Consider the following 19,712-nt stretch of genomic DNA (forward strand, 5'->3'; position numbering starts at 1 on the left):
AGATCAGCTCAAATTATTTTTCATTTTTAACAAAAGAACACTACATGCTTTTTATTTTTTTAATCATTTTTATTGATTTACTATCATCTCGGCGAAATAATTAACGACTACAATGTAAAAGAAATTGTGAAACTTTGTAAAGGTCGTAATAGCTCCAAAGACATCGGCTGGCAATTGGCATCCGGACAGTCTCACTCATTTTTACCATGTGGCGACGTGGCAATGGGCGGGAATCAAAGAGTGTGTAGGAGCAAATCGTTCCTGAAACTCAAGGCTATTTTAAATTTAAATATTCATTAGCAATCGAAAAATTTCCTCAATTGTCATTGGTTTACTGAGCATTCAGCCTGTTTGTCCAGCTCATTTTTCCATTTTAAGTCTCATTCGTTGCATAGTTGTGCTCCAAGGAACTCCCAACTTACGACACCGTCTAAATGGTAATTATTTTTGTAAGTTTGTACTTTCAGGCCAATCATTGTATAGTGTCGCTGGCATATTTTAGATACAGATAAATGAAAACGTGACTTTCCACCCAGATTCACCTGTTTTAAAACTCGCATTTTGAAACAATCTTTTGGTTCTAACATGGACAAAATGCGTCAACGACATCGACCGAATATTTTATTTGGAAGGAAACATATTTTGCCATCCAAGATTAGTCAGTCAAATTAGCAATACTATTCTTATTTTTGCTGAAATTCTAGAAGGTAATCAAATTGTTTGATTATTTTCTATAGAACACGGTAGGTTGGTGTTATATTAAGTAGCTGTTGAGCTATCATGTCAATGAAGTAACTACCGAGTGCATGGCAACTGAAGTGGAAGAACTCTGCAAGTGCTAGACAACACTAGGTTGCCACCTTTGTGTTAGATTTACATCGTGGTAGATAGAGGAGTAGAGAGGTCCTTCCCTTGTAGACAGTATATAGCCGTAGAATTTGCCACGAATGATCCACTCGTTACGAATCTACCAAACTCCTTATCTCGTGCGTTAAAAATCCAACTACAATTTCTGTTTTTTAAAACGCTGTTTTGATTAATAGTTATTCGAGCACACTTCTCTTAATTATGGATTGTTATTCTACAATTTATTGATCTTACTCTTGGCCTTCGATTAAAACGATGTGTAGCAAAATTTAAGTGTAGCGTTCGTCCACCCGAAATCAAACACCATGTTTTCTCTACCGTGAACACAAATTTTACTTCGAGCATATGTAAGTTTCGTTATCCCCAATCAATCATGCAGACTCACCCAAGAAAACAAGTTTTTTTTTTTTAGCTGGACGATGCTTCCAATCCGTTTGAAAATATTGTTAAGGGTAGCAAAACAATCGTTGCCAGGTTGTTGCTATTGCATTGTAAACTGGCTCTTTTTGAACTCGTTGAACTTGACTAGCCATTCCATTTTGATAGATTTATTTTTATTTTGAAAGTAGAAGAGCTCTTCCATGTCTCGTTTTCCTGTCCTGTTTGCATACCAATTATTGATTTCTCTTTTTTTTTCTAGGAATATCAACTGTCTGATGAAAGGATTTTGAAAAGGATCCCTTGACTGATTGGAAGTAATCGTCGACGGAGTTCTTGGCGGACGGAAAAACAAGGAAACATATTTGAATCTACCCAGTGAGACGATTGGTTCCACTTCAGACATCTAGTGCAACGCAAAGTATACGACTGCTACGATAATCGGCGACTCCAATTCAACATCATCGTTACAAGGTCGGCATTTCCATTTTTTCTCATTTCTCCTCCGCAGATGCGTGTAATCCAGCTCGTTGCTATGTCATATTTGATCTATAGGGAAACACAGGGAAAAATTGCTCGAGTATGGGGAAAGGGGGGGAGGGGGATAGCATTTGAGACACTCATACCATAGCAAGTAACGTTATTATTTTCTTCTCATTCTTCACCAATAAGATTATGCTGATTTCATGTTGTGTTTTTTGTGGACCCCCAATTTTAGTCGTGGCAGTTAAGCCACAGCTTTGAAAAAAGGAGCTCAACATTATTGCAATTATCTTATCGTTGTTAACATTTAGCTCTTTATAAAATCCGGGTGATTGAGGGGCGTCCTCAATCCGTAGCCAAAAGTCATTTACACATTTATTCGTGTACCTAATAGCTTAACAGATATGCTTTCGTGTCGAGTTGGCAGCGATGGGATGGTAGTGTGTATTCCCTGTACCATTTGGTTTTGAGTTTTACTCTGTAAAGTTATCCTTGTATGAGTTAGTCCTTGGTATAGGAAGTCGTCCTGGCAGTAAACGTTTTATGCAAAACGAGGAAACTCGGCCATGGGTTTTATTCCAGAGAAATTAGGTTTAAAGTTTGTCAATCTGTCAGTGGCTTAGGACAAATGAAAAATGATGAAACTCGAACTTGTCGTCACCTCGTTAGCCGATTGATTGTTATTAGAAATACCGGAAAAGGAGTAAGCGTCTTTTGAATTGATTGAATCGATGACAGCTGTATTCCAGGACATCTCTATTTATAAAACCATGCAGATATAAATCAAGTGTAGTTCACCCTCCCTTGTGTGCTGGATAGTGATATCTGCACGGATTTGTCGCCACATCTTAACCGGCAGCGAATATCATTAGTTATGGCAGCTGACTCTCATAAATAGCTTTCCGCAGTGCGCCACTGGTTTTCTACTTTTTTTTTTTGTGGGGAGGGGAGGTGGTTTCTCTATATCTTTCTCACAGAAACTAATGTTACACGTTACAACGGGTGTATCCGAAGGGACCATGTAAGTTCATTCTTCAATGGCATCCGTCTTTGCTTTTGTTGTCTGTCAGCCATTGCTAGAAAACTCCTCCCCCCCCCGTACATCCTTACTCGTTTAATGGCTTTATACACTTTTTCTTGCCATTAAAATTGAAACTCTGCGCAGTCACGTAGCCGCAGATTGGATTTCCAAAGAAAGACTGTCGGTAGTTTGTAGAATTTTATTGTTTTTTTTTCTTTTATTTGATTAAATTTAATCCGTGTCATAGTATAGACGTAACTTGTATATATATGTACACATACACCATATATAGAAACAGAACGGAATCATGTACAAAGAGGTGTTTTTATAAATTCCCCATATAATGTGTAGGCAAAAAAAAAAAAAAAAAACTCGCCCAGTGTCTCTAATTTTTCGGGTTTTGCGCAGCGAGACGTTTCATTTTTTTCATCATGATGGAGGGGGGGGGGATGCGGGTGAAATAGAAAGAGAAGTCGTACATGTCATATCAAGCAACGATGGTGATGCAATCACAAAAACATTGGAGGAGTACCATAAACATTTTTTATTTTTTAAATCGCTTGTGTGTTTGCGAGACTGACGAGAGCTTATACAAGGATCAAATAGCAAAATGGCGAACAATCGAATTAACGGGAAACAATGGCGCGCAGCGACGTGATTTTTCTGAACATTTTGGTATGTGTGTGTGTAAACTTATAAAGGAATTGACTAGGAGGGGGGGATGTGCTATCAAATTACACTTGGCGCTAATTTCAATTAAAGTCGGATGCATTGCCGTTAAGTTTTTTTTCTTTTTTCTTTTTTCGGTAATAAATAGAAAAACATTTGAACTTTTGATTTAAAAAAAAAAAAAACTGAAAAAATCCGAAGGAAAAAAGGGGATAAATCATTGTGACGTTTCTGACGGCTTCCTTTTTCCCCATTTTTCCGCAATCACACACTTGAGAGGTCGAGCGGATCTTTGCCGTATTAATTTTTTTATTATTACTAAAATTATTTTTAAAAAATTACGATTCCAAATGCACAACAGAGCAGGGCTTTGATGCCTAACACACGTCATAATACCGGTGGGTATAATATCCATTTTATTTGAAAATATATCGTCATATGTCGAGAAATATAAGCGCGTATCTTTCCCCATTTTTTTTCTCTTCGATTTTATTTTATTGTTTTATATGTACAAAAAAAAATGGAAAAAGATTATGTGATTATAACACCATAATTCTTTGAGGGTGTGGTAGGTGAAGGGTTTGCCTGTCATTTCCTTAAATGATCTCAAAAAAAAAAAAAAGATTAGGAAAAACCGGATCGATATTTAGGAAATGTTGTCTTTCACCCTGTAATACTGCAGTATGTACACGTCGTTTGGGGTCCCTGTAATTTAGTACCAACAATTGTCGAGGGTCGAAGACAAGTGGGAATGATGTCCAATCCACAACGAAATGGATGACCAAAAGTTAAATTATTTTTTCCTATTACACGAAATGTAAAATCGAAACAAGAGGCGGAAATCTCTCTGCGCCTTGCTTCCTTGTGAATTCAATTGGATTTTGTCTTTTCACTCTAACGGGGAACAAAAAAATAAAATAAAATGCAATCTCGTTATTCAGTCTGCACATTGATCATTCGATTTAACAACGAAATTTGTGTTTCATCCAGTCTTTATTTCATTTTTATTCATTTTTCCTTAGAGATTCTGGACGGCGACCCCACTGAGCCGCTTGTGATCGATCCTCTCAATGCCGGCGATGGTATCGCCACTGGAATGCCTGATCGTCCTACTCGTTTGATTCTCGGCTGACGCTACGCTCAAACGGCCTAAATTATTCTTGCCGTGCTGCTGCTGCTGGCTGGTGGAAACCGAGGGCGGCCAGTTGGTCGCGTTGCTGCTCGCGCGGATCCTGGCACCGCGTGCAAAAGACGCACACCAAAGTGTTGCGGAAGGCTTCCCGGAAGTCTTTGTTGAAATAGGCGTAGATCAGCGGATTGAGAGTCGAATTGAAGTAACCGATCCAGAAGAGGACCTCGACGACGATGTCGGGACAGTAGCACATGTCGCCGCACAGCGTGACGCTCAGGTACCAGATGAAAAACGGTAACCAGCACAAGACAAAGGCGCCCATGATGATACCCAACGTCCGGGCGGCTTTGTGCTCACGGCGGATTTTTTGCAAGTGTTTACTGTCTTTGCTTATTGTCGGCGTGTTGCTACACGTCTCGTCACGACACTGGTAGCGATTCGCGTCCGATGCACTGTCCAGCAAAGCGCTGCGATCACCAGCGCTGATGCGCTTATTTTCCGGCGGTGGAGGCGGCGGAGACGAAGAGATTGGTGTTCCGTTCTGCTGCTGCTGCTGCGCTTTGCCGTTCACTTCGAGCAGAACGTCCGGTTTGGTCACTTGGATAGCCGGAAGGATTCCACTGTTGGGTCCGTTAATGGCTGCACCTACGGCTGTCGTAATGCTGGCGCCATCCTGATTTTGTTGCTGAATGTGGTGGATTTGATGCTGTTCCATTTCAGCGCTCCTGCGCTGGTTCTGCTGGCGGAACAACAGAGCCGCATCGGCGTTTTTGAGCAACATCTTCTCCTGCCTGGAGGCCATCTCATAGATGCGGTAATAAGTGTAGAGCATAATGGTGCACGGGATCCAGAATGAGATACTCGACGAGATGAGAGCGTAGACTTTGTTGACGACAAAGCGGCAACTGTGCGGATTTTTTTCGCGGTACAATTGGTGCTCATCCGTCGTGTACCTTTTCACCCCAATTAAAAACGATTTTTAATTAATTATTTTTGGTTTTTATTTTTAGTTATTTATTTGTTTTGATTTCAGATCCAGGCTTTTATGTTTTTGAAGCTCAGCTTACCATCCGAGGAATATGGGGAAAAAGGAGATAAGGGCAGGCCAAGTCCAGATGTTGGCCAGCATGACGGCCACTTTTTTGCGCGTGATTTTCATTGGGTACATGAGAGGCTGCGAGATGGCGTAATAGCGATCGACACTGATGCAGCACAGGTGCAAAATGGAGACGGTGCAGCAATAGACGTCGAAGCTGTTCCAGATATCACCTATAGAGCAAATGCAGGTAAATCCGATCAGATCCGATTGCTTTCGCCAGGGTTATTACTCTAATCACGACGCGGTCGTGTTTTACACGGTTATCTAGGACAGCTGGACTTACACATGGCGTAGCTAAATATCCATTGACCGAAGATGATGACGCTGGCGTTAAAGCCCATAGCGACCAATGCGACCAGGATGTCGGCCATGGCCAGCGACACAACAAAATAGTTGGTGATGATGCGCAATTTGCGGAAGCGGGCCACGCTAATGATGACGAGCAGGTTGCCGAAAATGGAGGCGGCGATGATGAGACCCATCAGGAAAGTCTTGACCACCAATGTCAGCGTCAAGAACCAATCGACGGCGGCTTCAGCGTCTTCGCTCAGACCACTGCCCAGCTCCGTCTCCATTATCGAGTAACCGGTAGCGTCGAAGAGCAACGAGCCGTTGTCTATTAACGATTCCGTGTTAACGTCCATGGCCATCCCCAGCCCGCTACTATGGCCAGGAGACCTTTAAAACATTGGGGAAAGCAAATAGAAAATTAAAGCCCCCGACCGATCGATACAAACATTCGGTACGTAAAATAGAATCGAGTTTCTTGTTCATTTATTTACTATCTTGTTTCTTTCAGATCTGCGGAAGAATGAGGCGCACACGATTCGAGTTCCACAAAGCTCTCAAATGATGGTGGAAAACTTTTGACGCACTCGGCATCGATTTCCTTCCGGTGCGTTGTAAATGTACAGGAAGAGGAAAACTGCGCCCCACGGTAATCCAAGTTTTCTTTTATCCAATCGAAACAACGACTGCGATAGTCCTTTAGCTCTCTATCGAGTATTGTTATCTTGATTATTACATGTCGGTCGGGAATACTCGAAAAGTTGTGTCGTTGAACGGGGAATCGTATTTGCATTGCGGGGTTCAAACTGACACGTGCTCGTGTTCGATACTCACGACCTTACGGTTATCTCTCTCTCGTATAATCGACATGAGCATTAAGTCTTTCGCGGTTCGATTTTCTTTTCAATTCGGTGATGGCTGGCTAGCGTGCACGTTTGGAGCTAATCAAGTTGTACACAAGTATCGTATTGACCAAGTACGAAAGATTGTTTCAAGACATGAAGAAATAATAGGCACATTAGGAAATAATACTGGGGGATGTATTTGATTATAAAGGACTGGAAAAACTGGAAGGTTTTCAACAGAACATTATTTGTGAATGCCTCACGAGATGTGCGAGTTATAGTAGTAGTTGCAATCGTTAAATACCGTGCAGTTAATATTTTTTAGAAAAATCCCCAACAAGATTAGCCGTATTGCTTGTCGCCAACTGAATTATGGACGTAACCGTTCGAGCTTCAAATGCTACTGAATTCGGAGAAATAGAAAGATCGATACATTGCCTACAGATCGGTGACTTATGGTGACGGAAAGCGATGATATAAAGCTACCCATTCTTAAAAAAAAAACTGTTTTTTCTATCAATGGGCTATTTTGTATGTTACCTCACCTCCCTTTATTGATTGGTAATCTCGAAGCGGGAAAAAGAAGCGCGGCAGCTGCGATTTTATCGCCGTGGGTGGGGCCATTTTTGAACGCGTGCTGCACACGCACATGGGATACGAACGGCACGCACTAAACTTTTCTCCTTTTTTTTTCTTCTCATATCGCTAGGATCCAAAGTACTTCACCTACTTTGTTAGCGGCTATTGTAACCCGATCTCGCAAATCCGTGCGCAAACTTCTCGGAAGGACCGCACTGTTTCATCTCGCTGTATTCAATCATTGCTCATCTCTTCCGTGCTTGGTATTTAATATGAACGCACGGAGTGTGTTGTGTACAAAATGGCACGTTAATTCGTTCTATTTATGCTAGATGTTCCATCGTCAAGGACGGCCGGGTTAGAGAGTAGTATTGAAACTGTACGCGGTGACTCTGCAGCGTCCGAAAAGAGATGAAGCAGTGACCAAGAGGAGAGAATTATCGATCGACCACATCAATAAGAAGCGGAAAAAAAATGGACGGTGCTGCGTCAAAACGGAAGAAGCGTCCCGCATCCCTGAGGCGATGGCCAAAATCGGATGGAGACGCGCCCAAATGATGTGAGTTAATTCTTGTATTCAGTACTGTAGATGGTTGATGGGCTTGTCCTACATTCGATTTCTATCCTATATATATATATTTATACTGTATACAAGCCAACAGCATTTCCAGTTGATTGTGTTACGTGCTGTTTGCGGGTTTTGCCGGTGTGCCCATCAATCCTGCACGAGAGAGCGGTCGATTATTATCGACAAGAAATCACTTGTCATACGCCAGCGGCTCTATTTATAGCTTCGCGTTGTCTTGACGACCAGAATCACGAAACGATCTAGTACGCAACTCACTTATGATGTGTAACAAAACAAAACGGGAACAACGGGTCGTTCTCTAAACATTAAACGAATGATAGCGGCGTATATTAATTACCATTGTACGTAATGTCTTTTTAAACTTCTGGCGTTCTTTTCATTTCTCTTTTCGTGCCCTTAAATGTCACCCGATACAATTACGTCCGGTAGGGGGGTGATGGATCGGCTGATTTTTTTTTTTTTTCTATAACATTCACTGCGTGCGTGCCCTTTGCATCTAGTGAATGCCTGCCTGCTGTCTCACGATCCTAGACCGCCCTAGTGTGGGTATTTATATATAAAGAGAGCTGCTTGATGCTCGGATGGGAAACATAACGCTAGATGACCCTGCTGGACATGTGCCCAAAAGTTTGATTTAGTAAATATAATGTGTGTTTTTGTTTGTTTTTTTAAGGAGACTGTAGAATCAAAAGAGGGGGTGCCGTGCGAGTCCGTCCAGATGTCTGTTAGAGATCACACATGGAAGATGCAAACGATATTCTTCTATATAGGACGAAGGCACGCAACTTGATGCGTTGCGAAAAGAAAAACAAAACATATCGAGAATTTTGTGTAATAGAAAATATGTAGGTCAATGCAGTTAATGCACTTGGCACTATCTAATCTGATACGTTGGTGGAAGAACCAATTTTCGACGTCATGTTTCTTATTGTGACGTGTTTCTTGAGAGTTGGCGCCCCCCGTCCCTTCTCGCCGACCGTGGGCGTGCAACAACAAAAGTAAGGATGAGCGATGATCTTTCCTTCTTATACCAATTCCGGTTAAATGTGTTGGCGTTAGCTATCTATTAAACAAAAAAAAGGGGGGGAGATGTGTGGCTGTGCTAGTGACGGAAAAAAAAGGGGTAAACCCAAAGACATAAAAAGAAGATATAAACCGATCCGTCAGGACTGTTGGTTGGCGGTTGACATTCGATTTTATTTTTTATTTTTATTTTTCTCTCTCTATATCATTCTTTTCTATCTTCTCTTGTACAGTGCCCGTCTCCTACTGGTGCAGTTCGATGATGTACTTTTTTTTCATTTTTGTATCGCTGCTGTATAGTTCAGCTTTTTGCTTGGCTTGTTCATTATTCTATGCGCTCTTCTTCTTGCTTTTTTTTTTAGTGTGAGGATGTCTCCCTGCAGACGCCTTACTTCCTGCACTTCCCGGATGGTAGAAAGCGGAAGGAGACAACGATAATGAAGACGGATCACTTCAAAAGAAAAGAAAAAAAACTGTACAGATATGTAGTTTTCATTACGTTTTAAGTCGATGCAGACACGTAGAAACTCTATTCGAGGTAATATGTTCCTATGTACGGCGCTAAGTGTTGATGGATAAACCTTGTTTTCTTTCTTTTTAGTTTAAGCTATTCCTATATCTAATCCATCATCGATAAAGTGGCGAGGAAGAGCCAGGTTAAAGCAGGAAAAAAGAAAAACATTTTGATGCAGTGAAAAAGGACAGCTCCACGTAGTGGTTTGCCAGACTGGCTGCAACACTCTTGTGTCGAAAAGTGGATGATGCATTCCACTAGGAGGGCAGCCATTGTTCGCTCACTGTCATCTTTCCAATCTATATACTATGTCATATAAATATGTATTTATATCTATATAGAGAAAGAGCGAGAAAGGCAGCAACCGTCAAGGAGAAAGGGCATCTACAGCAGACACGAAAATAGCTGCGGGGATATAAATGTATGCATCAGAAAAAATTCACTGCGCTCTGATCGGATGACAAGAAAGCCTACGTTCTTTACAGTCTGCCTTTTTTTTTTTTTTATTCTTTATCTTCTTTTTCTTTCTATTCGGCAGGATGCACAACACTTTTTGATGTCAATGCCAGGATGTCCTAGAATCCATACTATTCATCCGCTCTTGCACGTAATTCGCAACCGTTCACAATCTTCTTATTCCAGCAGAAATTTCAACTGATAAATCCCTTTTGGTTTTTTCTTTTTAATTTTTTTATTTGATAGCTGATCCGCGGTATCAGAAGTAAAGCAGATGGACGTATAATAGCCATAGGAATTGTATTTCTATAACCTACTCACGCAAATGGATGTAAACTGCTCCAGTACGCTGGCGATTACCGTGTTGGGATAATCCTGAATTCTATTCATGTCCTTCTTTCAATGCAAGAAAAGACAACTCATTCACTAAAAAGATTCAACAAAATGCAAAGCTGAACAGAAAATCAAGGTAAAAAAAAAAAAAATGTTTTTCGATTAAAAAATATATTGTCCCAAATTCCACGATGCCCATCAGCGGACATGTGAAAAATGAAAGAGGACTATACATTTTTCTCAAATTTTTTTCTTTCATCTCTCATGATTTAGGAGCTGCTGTGTAGGACTGATGCTTTGAAGAGTTTCATTGGAAATTGAATCACTCCGTCTTCTGTGTTCATGTATACACACACACACACTGATTCCACGTCTTACACATTGTTTGCGTAGCTGACTTGCACGACTTGATCGTATCGTCAACTTCTCATCTATTGCGTACGAGTCGTGTTTACCCAGTAAGACTCTTTGCCACCGTATGTCATCGAAGAGGAGCGCCGAGAAATTGCACACGTCAACCGGCGTGTGCTGGTATTCTGATATCAAAGTGATTGTGCTGAGCCAAAAAGGGAATCGTGTCCCTCTCATACTTGCCATTGTTGTGGCACACATTTCAGGACGGGTACGTTCAAAAACTCTTGCATTTTCTTGAATAGAAAAAAAGGGTTAAGTATAACTTGAAGTCGACTAGGCAGCACAAAAAAAAAACGCCAAACAGGCAAGCCAGGCCAATAAAACCCACTCCTAGTTTGCTATACTTCGCAGACAACCAAAGATCAATCGCCGAAGATTTAAAGGCAAAATTGAATTTTTATTTAGGTTCGTGCAGAACGAACACTGAAAGGTTTCTTTTGTTTCTTTGGTAGTGGCTGGGTCTAACTAGGCAACTGCAGTCACGTCATATTGCACTTAACTTGTTCAACATAAAATCTGATGGCTGCCTCATGTTTTCCATTTTTTTTTTTTTTTAGTTATTGGTTCGCGTTGATTATCTGCTCGTAAGTAAACAGAATACGAGTTGATTATACACGGACAACATGAAAGAAAACAACTTTGACGTAAGTAAAAAAAAAAAAGCCTTTTTTTATAGTAAATACTGATATTGGTGATAGAGTTTAATTGCCATTTCATCCCGGCAGTGTTCAACATTTTCCAGCTTCATTGATTAATCCCGACAGCGCCCTCAAACGGGCCTAATGAATCGCTGAAGCAAGTTAAACGTTCCGTCCAAACAGATGACAAGCATCAAGGAATAATGGAAACGCATAACGGCAGTAGAAGCAATTGAATGTTAGAAAAGAAACCGTCACTGGAAACCAGACATCTTTACGTGTTATTGATCGGCCCCGTCATTAGCACCGTCGGAGTCGAAGCTCTTTGTCTTACTTCGTCTGGAAAACGACTCGCAGAGAAGTGTTTTCAACTCGTCGGTGATAACGATACGGTAACGCAGTAACGTTTTTTACGACGTCTGAAATTAAGACATTTCTTTTCTCATTTCAGGCTCCATATCCGTTGATCCAGCTTCGTGTTTACTTGTATATCGCTGTAAGGCAAACACACTGGATCTAATTTTATTTAATAAAAAATAAACAATTGTTTTACTTTAGAATGTTCCACCCATTGGGGCGATCCGCCGCCGATCTGCGAATCGCGTGAAAGGCGGGCCAACCGAAATTCGGCTATAACTATAATTGGCACGAAGGCGAAAAGGAAAACTAAATGCACGGCGTGTGGAAGCGGGGAAGAAAAAAGAAAATTAAGAAACGTAAGTCTGGAAGGCAAAAGGAAAACGAGTCGATCGGTTATTGTCACGTTGGTATCCGTTGTAAAAGAGTTAGACACCGATTATTTAGTCCAGTGAAAACCGTTATTATGTGCAACGGTTGGCGTAGAACCTATTTATATCCTACGACAACTCACGCCTAGTGGGCGCGGTTATCAACTGACTTGTAGCTCGTCGTGAAACGGGCTATTAGGCGTGCGACACGGCCACCAGTCCATCATCGTGGGCTGATTTTTTTACACGCGCTGATGATTGTCGTACTACCTAATAGCGCGAAAGTCTCAGTTCGTTGATTGAATTTAGATGGATCTAATTCCGTTCTTGCCCGTCCAGGACGACATGTCGACGCAATTTCGAATCAAAGGACATAACGATTTTTAAGGACTAGCCCAAAGATCCGCATTTTTCAAGACTGTCAATCCCGCGCAAAAGTTAAGCAATTCCGTCGCGTATGCAAATCCTTTTGTCCTGTCCTATTCATTTCGTTTTGGGAAGCAGTGCAATTGCGGTAGAGACGCTCGTCAAGCGATAAACAATGCGACATGCTTTACATCGTTTTCTAAAAATAGAAGTCTCTTATTCGGCATAATAGCGTTTCACACCGAAATTTGGCTGCGTACAATTTTTTGCACGGCTGTTAAGTTCTACGCAGAATCGTTTTCATATTCCACCCGACGGCAAATTGATCTCTCTGTCGCTGCCTCCTTTTTCATTTCTCGACATTTAGTCGGTTCCATTTCGAAAACAAGCGACTCTTTAGTCAGCACAAAAGATGCCACTGTAAACAGTTGAATCCAATTGTCCCCCCCCCCTTTCGTTTTGTGAGGCTGCGTCTTTGCAGCCCTTCCATTTCACCGAAATTTTGGATTTTTTTTTTACTTCTCTGAACGAAGCGATTCGAGAAATCAATCACTTGATTGGATTGAATTAGTTTGGTCGACTGACTCTGCTTGACGATGTTGAAGCTCTTTTGCCTACTGTGAGATGGAACTGACAGCATTCCGCTCGGTCACACCCTTGATTCACTCCTCTTTTTTGTGCGGAACGCAACAAAATGAGAACCGACTGCGCCCCGCTGATAGCAGACGACGTTTGCAGTTTTGACACAGAGCTTCTATATTTCTCTCCAGCACGGCCGTTCTTTTTTTTATTATTTTCGTTCTGCCACCCTATGGCTTTTGTGTGTGAGATGTCCTCCACAGCGAAAGGCTGATGATGATCGGCGGCGCATCACCCCCATCCGCTTTGTTCTTTCGTCCTCCACCGCAGATCATTTATTCCTCCTTTTTTTTATTTCACCCTCTGAGCAATAATTTCTTTTTTTCTTCTTCTTCCCCTTCTAGTTCTATTATACAACCCGCTACGTAGAGGAAGAACGAAATGGAAAGGGCCGAGAAAATCAATATAAAGGTTCGTTCAATTTCGTGAATTTATCTCGAGTCATGTGTGTTTGATTGAAATGAGCCGCAATATTCTTTGTTCTATTTTCAGGTTGATCCGGTTACGTGTTTGAATTGCCGGTAAAACGAAGACGACGTTCGCCAGAAAGAAAACAGACAGCCCGCAACACTGTGCACCTAATTCAGCTCGGTGAGTCACGCTCTCTTCAATTCACTTTACACATAGCGTTGCACATGCCGTCCCAGCGCAGTCACGCCTAATTTATAGTTATTATACGTCTACATCGGGGTCGTCTACATTTTCGCCGATGTCTTGATACGTCCCTAATTGGTCTCCTCGAATGATGTTTCTAACAATCTGTCGCCGAAAAGAACATCGTAATATCAAAAAGCGAGTCGTTTAGGGGGCGAGGGGAGGAATTAAACGTTAGGGAAGGTCCCGCGTGTCGTGATATGGCCGGTACATACAAGGATAGCATGGCCAGATGATTCGATCAGAGTGAATGTTTAGACCCCTCGCAGAGTAGAGTGGGACTAACGTATGAAGGCGCGTCTATTTTCCAAACAACTCGGAAAAGTGGGCAAGAAAAAACAAAAATGTGAAAATCAAAAAGAACGAAACGAGAAAAGACAGAGATTGAGAGATATGAAATCCCCCCCTTTTTTTTGTGGTCTTCTTCCCCTCGGCATCAATGACGTAGCAGTATATATAAATACATCCCAGTCGATTATCTGATGAGCTAGTCAGGCTTTCTCTATATCTTCTTTACTCTTTTTTTGTTCTCTTATTTGAAAACTCGCCCCGTCTTTTTTTTTTTTATTTTCATGTTGTATCCGGCACGATCGGGCAGTGATCGATCGTCAGTTGTTATCCCTCTTACACTTTTCTCCCTATTTCTTCCAATCTCGACAACACCGTTACACACACACACGTCCAACACACAAAAAGGGGGACGCTAAGAAGAATATCTCTTTTGTACGTAATGTAACATAGATCGATATGTTATAGACTGCCGTGCAATCACCATATCGCCTAATCACCCTATGTATGCGCATCGCATTTCCCTTTTTTGTCTTTTCCGTACATTCGTAATTGCAACTAGAGGCTGCGGAGAAACAGATGTTTATCCAGCTTATGTAACATTTGCCTAAGCCTATAGATAGATTGAAGCATTTTGACTGTTGGGAGGTACAAACATTCAATCAGACATATCTGTAATTTAGGATTCTTGTTTTAGCGAGACGTTACGTGAAGTGCGTTTAGTCCAAGCTCAGATTGCGTAATGGAATATGTGAGTATCCGGTGACGGATTTTGACGTAAGATAAGGGGAGGTAGGATAGATAGAATCCGATCAAAAAGTATTAAGCAATGGAAGTGTCTATTTAAAGTTGGTCTATGATAAGCGGAAACGAAAAGTTGTCGGCATATAGATGTACGACTGGAGTGACGATAAACTTTCTACAGAGAAAAGGGGGAGCAAGTTGCCGAAACTTATCAATCAGAAAACCATAAAGGAGGGGGGGGGGGAGACACTGCCTCTAGCAAAGGCAAAGAAGTTACGTGTACGGAGGCCTCTGAATGAATGCGATAAAATTTCCCCCTCCATTTTCTTAACGTGGTTTTCACTTATTACATTCTGTAATAGAATCTGAGCGCAAAAGCAATCACTTCTTGTGCTTCTTTTGTCTATCTTTTTGTTGTTGTTGTTGTTGTTGATCGAAAAACCGGAATATTATCTTTCCTTTTAGGCAACAACGGCATTTAAACGAGTGGTGCTCTATTTTTATTGCTGGGTTTTCACTTTCTTGGCATCCCAATCGCTCACCAATTCCGGTTGGCTCGAAGGTCGCTGCGAGTGTACTCGGAAATAAGAATTTAAAAAAACAAAAAAACAGCCGCAATCCAGAAAAAAAAAAATATAAAAAAAGAAGGAAAACAATTGATTAGAAATGCGGAGACAACAAGCGCGCGTGTGGCAAGCGAAAAATTGCGACCTCTTGCCAAGGACTAGTTCGCCATTCTTCTCTTTAAAATTCGGTCCGAGTTGGCGACAAGCGCGCCCAAAAGTCCAGTTCAAAATTTACGGCCGGGCACCGCACGTTTTTTGTCGACTGCGGAAAGAGCCATCGGTTGCGAAACAGTTAAACAAATCCAGCCAGACGCAATGAAAGGCATACGGATGCCATGAAAACAGCGCAGCCAATCTGTTTAATGTTCACATGAATGGAAGATTGAAAAGAATTGTTACAATTTGAGTTGGACTGACCGTGTCAAACGAATCGCTCGGCACGTTTTATTTCATTTCGAATTTCCCGCTTGAAACTAGAAGGGGCATCAAATCAGATGCGCGGTTCCAAGTAATTCAACAGCAGCCATAAAATAGGGTATCATCTGGAATGCCAAGTTTCTTTCGTTTGCTGGTGGCTGCTGGACATTAGTTGGAATGCACTTCAATTGTTGACACGGCCAAAAGCGTCCCCTTTTTTTATATCCCTCCGCGTTTGTTTTTTTTTTTTTGTGGAACACGTTTTTCGTTGTCAATGGGAAACAAAAGGAAATAGAGAAGGGAGGCATAACGTGAATCATCCGCTGATCGCTAACCGAAAAATAAAATGATTTCCGCGTTTCTAATTTCGGCTTCCTGTGTCATCTGGCGCCAAATTCAATCATCCGTCGCCGTTACAAAGTTTTCTTGTTCTTTCGCCACTTTGTTATGAAAGAAGAAAGAAAGAAAACAAAAATTGCTCTGCATTTATCCTCCCGATTGTTGAGAACCGCACGCCGTTCGTCCCTCGTTTCACAAATTTTATTGCGTACGGCATCCGAGTGATAACTTACAGCGCCACGCACTTTTTTTTTCCCCGCCCGACTTCCAGTTTAACATCCGGTTTTTTCCAGCTCGTTTACATTGTGGGTGTCCACCCAATTCCCTGAATGTCACGATTCCTGTCCGACCCGTCAAGTAGTTCATTGTTATCACGGACGACCGCAGTGGCCAGCTGGTGAAAACAAATTGATAGAATCATAACAACAACAACAACAAAAGGGGGAAATCGACTTCTTCCTCAGCCACATAGAAATGAGGCTGAGGGAAATGTCTATTTTTTACAACACTGTCCAACAGTCTAATCAAACGTTTCCTTTTGCCGGACCCTGTAGTTTTTGAAGGAGGCGCCCGCCGTCCGTCAATGACGTCTTGCGTTTATGTGTACGACCCTCATTTAATTTCCTAAGTGCGGATGCAGCCGTGATAGAACAAGATTCGTGTCAGATAAAGATAGTACAGAAACAAAAAGTAAGAATAAACAAGAAAAAACAAAAAAAATTAAATTAAATCAAAATATATAGCCGATGTTTCAACCCCTTGTTGTTGCCAGGACGACGAGACGAACGAGACATACGAATCCGATGGCTAATAATATTTTCATCCATCTCATTTTTCTTTTTCTTTCTCTTTTCTGTCTTTCGATTTGTCTGCAAAGTTGACGACAGCGGACAGGAAGATATAGAAAGTAAGAACGAAAAAGAAATTGTAAAGAATTTAATGAATTGACTGGAAAAGTAGACATCAGCGAAAGTGGAACAAAAGATTGAGATGAGATGACAGGCGGGGAAGAGAAAAAAGAAACAACCAGAAACCAATCTTCCATCCTTTATTGTAAAAAAGAAGAAGGGGGAAAAAAAAGGGGGAGAGTCACGAAATGTGGAAGCAAAGACCGGTGACTTTTGCCTGGGCGTACGTGAATTAAAAGAAAAAACTGGAACCTTTACATTCGTTAGTTCGTTTTCTTTATCATTACTTCATTGCTTAGTATAAAATTTTTCTCCTATCCCAGTCAAATTATCTTATCTCGGAGGGGATGCAAATAACAGGCGGAATAATGAACTCAAACGAACGATCCGCTTTGCCAAGGTTACATTGAAATTCAGTTTAACAGACATGTCCTCCTGTTGTTATCGGTTATTCCGTCTTAACATCCATCATAGTTTCAAATCGCCAGAATAATTATTCGGTACCGACATTCCTTTAACGAAAGACTGGACTAACACGTCAATTATTTAAAAAAAAATTATTTGTCTTCCGCACAAAATCTAACCGCAATTCACAAACACAACAGCGGACGCTGTGGAACGTCTCGGCGTTAATGAATTAATTCAATTAACACCGTTGCTAGCGGTAAACGAATCAAACAAAAACAGACTTACCCCAAACACTTGTGTCAAGTGCTGCGGCTGCACGGTCGTCCGATTCACTATAAACACATCCGCAATTATGGGGGGTAGCAGAATGATTCGCACAAACCGAGAAATTTGACTAGTAGACCGGTGGCCAAGAATTGCACGTTAACATCACGCTCTCGTTTCTCCGCCCACTATAAATATATCATCGCCAAATCGAGCAGCTCTTCCTCTACAGCTGTGCGAAAAACTAGAAAGAAAAAAAAAACGCTGTGTTTATTTCTGTTTGCCACGCCGGTCCGTTTTTTTCTAATTTTCACAACCACTTGGCGGTATGTCCAAATCGGACGAAGGAAACTTTGTAATTGATCGACGCTGTTGATTGGCCAATAGTCACGACACAACACCGATGCAAATAAGCTGAACGATCGACTTGACCGACAGCCGAATCCTTCGGTTCCATAAGGAACGTGTAAGGGGGGGAAAAAAGGTGAAGGGAGAACAAAACAAAATTTTCTTTTTTTTTTTTTTTTAAAGAGAAAACTGATGGGCGAATGAAAAATGTTCGTGTCCACTGAGCGGCAGATCCCGCCAACGACTGAGACCCGGTCGCGTCCTATAGCTCGTCCTGTACCTCACCCTGATCTGGTCTGTACGCCGAGTGGTGTGTGTAGCCTATATGTACACTGGTGCGGACGTGCGTGCCGCTATCCCACCCTTCTAGCATGTATTTGATTCCGCCACCTCACCGCCCCCAGGCCACCCCATCGCCCCTGCTGGGTAGCTTTGTAACCATTCACACACTTGCACGCACTTGTCTCATCACGAAAGTCCTGCTGCGCATGCGGACAGACAACTTTATTTCGATTTTATTCTTCGCTTTTACTTTTTCATGTATTTGTGTGTGTGTGTGTTGATGTTTTTTTCTTCAATTAAATTCCAATTTGATGATGTTTTTTTTTTTTTTTTTGTTTTTTTCAGGAGGAGATTGGCCGTTAGGTTTCTATAGAAATTCTACTTTATTTGGCTGCCTGAAATAATAGCAGACAGAAAATTGGGATGAAAAAAAAAAGGTAAGCCCCAACAGCCTCTTATAATGTGATTCTGATTAATGGTAGGCGAGTGTGAAAATCAGAATCGGTATATTATTATTATTACGGGGGGTATCGTAATATAGGCTTTACTACACTACGATTGGATATATAGTCACCGGATGAGTATTTCCATACGCGCATATATTAATAGATCCCCTTTTCTCCCTTCACGCTCTTCATTGGTATTCTCAAAAAGGCCGTGGATTTTTTTTTTTTTTTTAGCTAAACGACATCGAAAAAATCTTATTGCAACAACGTAACAAATGTAAAACAAATAAGGAATTCAGCAACCATAACAAACTGTGGTTGAACCCACTACAAGTCCGTCTGGTGGACTCATTGTCTGGCCCCTCTTTAATACTTTGATTCCTCTGTTTGTCCCTTTAAAAAAAGCTCTTCCCTGTGTTGATAGAGCCTAGTGTTTATTTATAAACACGAATTTAGGTATCAACTAATACCCGTGGTCATTCACAACGTTGAGTATGTGTACCGAAATGCCTCACGCTAAAAGGAAAAAAAAAAATGTTAACGACTCTCAGCGTCAACCAAAGTGTTTAAAATGTTTACACCGACCAGGTCAAACCAATTAGTTCGTAATGGGACATGCTCAAGTTCGTCATCAGTGGAGTTTAAACTGTAAGATAAGGAAATGTTTACGTAACCGTTTACAAGGGTTTTCTGAATTGATTCACTTTTCTTTTTAACGCGATTTAAAAGAAAATGTGTTGATTTGATTCACTATTTAATTCCGATGGTAAACAGATGTTGGGCTAGGTTATGCGTTCGTTACGCCACATTCACGCGCGTCACGTATTCTCTCTAGAACAAACAGCGAATTTCAAGAGAACAGACAACGTCAGATGCTGCCCTGTTGTTAACAGCATACCCAAAGGCAAGCGTATAACATACATAGGTTGCGGTAACAACATACGATGCTGATACAAAAAAGTCCCGTCACGCAGTTTGATTCCGTGA

At 41.4% G+C, this 19,712-nt stretch overlaps 1 protein-coding gene and 2 long non-coding RNA genes across 4 annotated transcripts; 2 read left to right on the plus strand and 1 right to left on the minus strand.

The window, feature by feature from the left end:
- Window positions 1–37: 37 nt before the first annotated feature.
- Window positions 38–4,577, plus strand: LOC123474744. Its single transcript, XR_006649740.1, has 3 exons — window positions 38–437; window positions 1,508–1,719; window positions 4,441–4,577. It is a non-coding gene; the product is annotated as an uncharacterized LOC123474744 (long non-coding RNA).
- Window positions 2,935–6,299, minus strand: LOC116926310 (octopamine receptor beta-2R). Its single transcript, XM_045176455.1, is given in 4 exon segments — window positions 2,935–4,598; window positions 4,600–5,503; window positions 5,618–5,819; window positions 5,933–6,299. Coding segments are annotated over 4 exon segments (1,635 nt in total). The 3' UTR covers window positions 2,935–4,436.
- On the plus strand, window positions 5,228–18,715 carry LOC116926369. 2 transcript variants are annotated; one of them, XR_006649739.1, is made up of 19 exons: window positions 5,228–5,364; window positions 5,584–5,836; window positions 5,918–6,391; window positions 6,449–6,586; window positions 7,492–7,624; window positions 7,694–7,920; window positions 9,336–9,511; window positions 9,575–9,761; window positions 9,829–9,971; window positions 10,026–10,094; window positions 10,190–10,412; window positions 10,550–10,898; window positions 11,248–11,334; window positions 11,416–11,720; window positions 11,780–11,824; window positions 11,887–12,044; window positions 13,406–13,472; window positions 13,554–13,652; window positions 18,625–18,715. It is a non-coding gene; the product is annotated as an uncharacterized LOC116926369 (long non-coding RNA). The 2 variants fall into 2 exon arrangements; XR_006649738.1 differs by having other exon boundaries at window positions 9,575–9,971.
- The last annotated feature ends 997 nt before the right edge of the window (window positions 18,716–19,712 follow it).

This window comes from Daphnia magna, linkage group LG7, assembly GCF_020631705.1.
Source record: "Daphnia magna isolate NIES linkage group LG7, ASM2063170v1.1, whole genome shotgun sequence".
Classification (NCBI taxonomy): domain Eukaryota; kingdom Metazoa; phylum Arthropoda; class Branchiopoda; order Diplostraca; family Daphniidae; genus Daphnia; species Daphnia magna.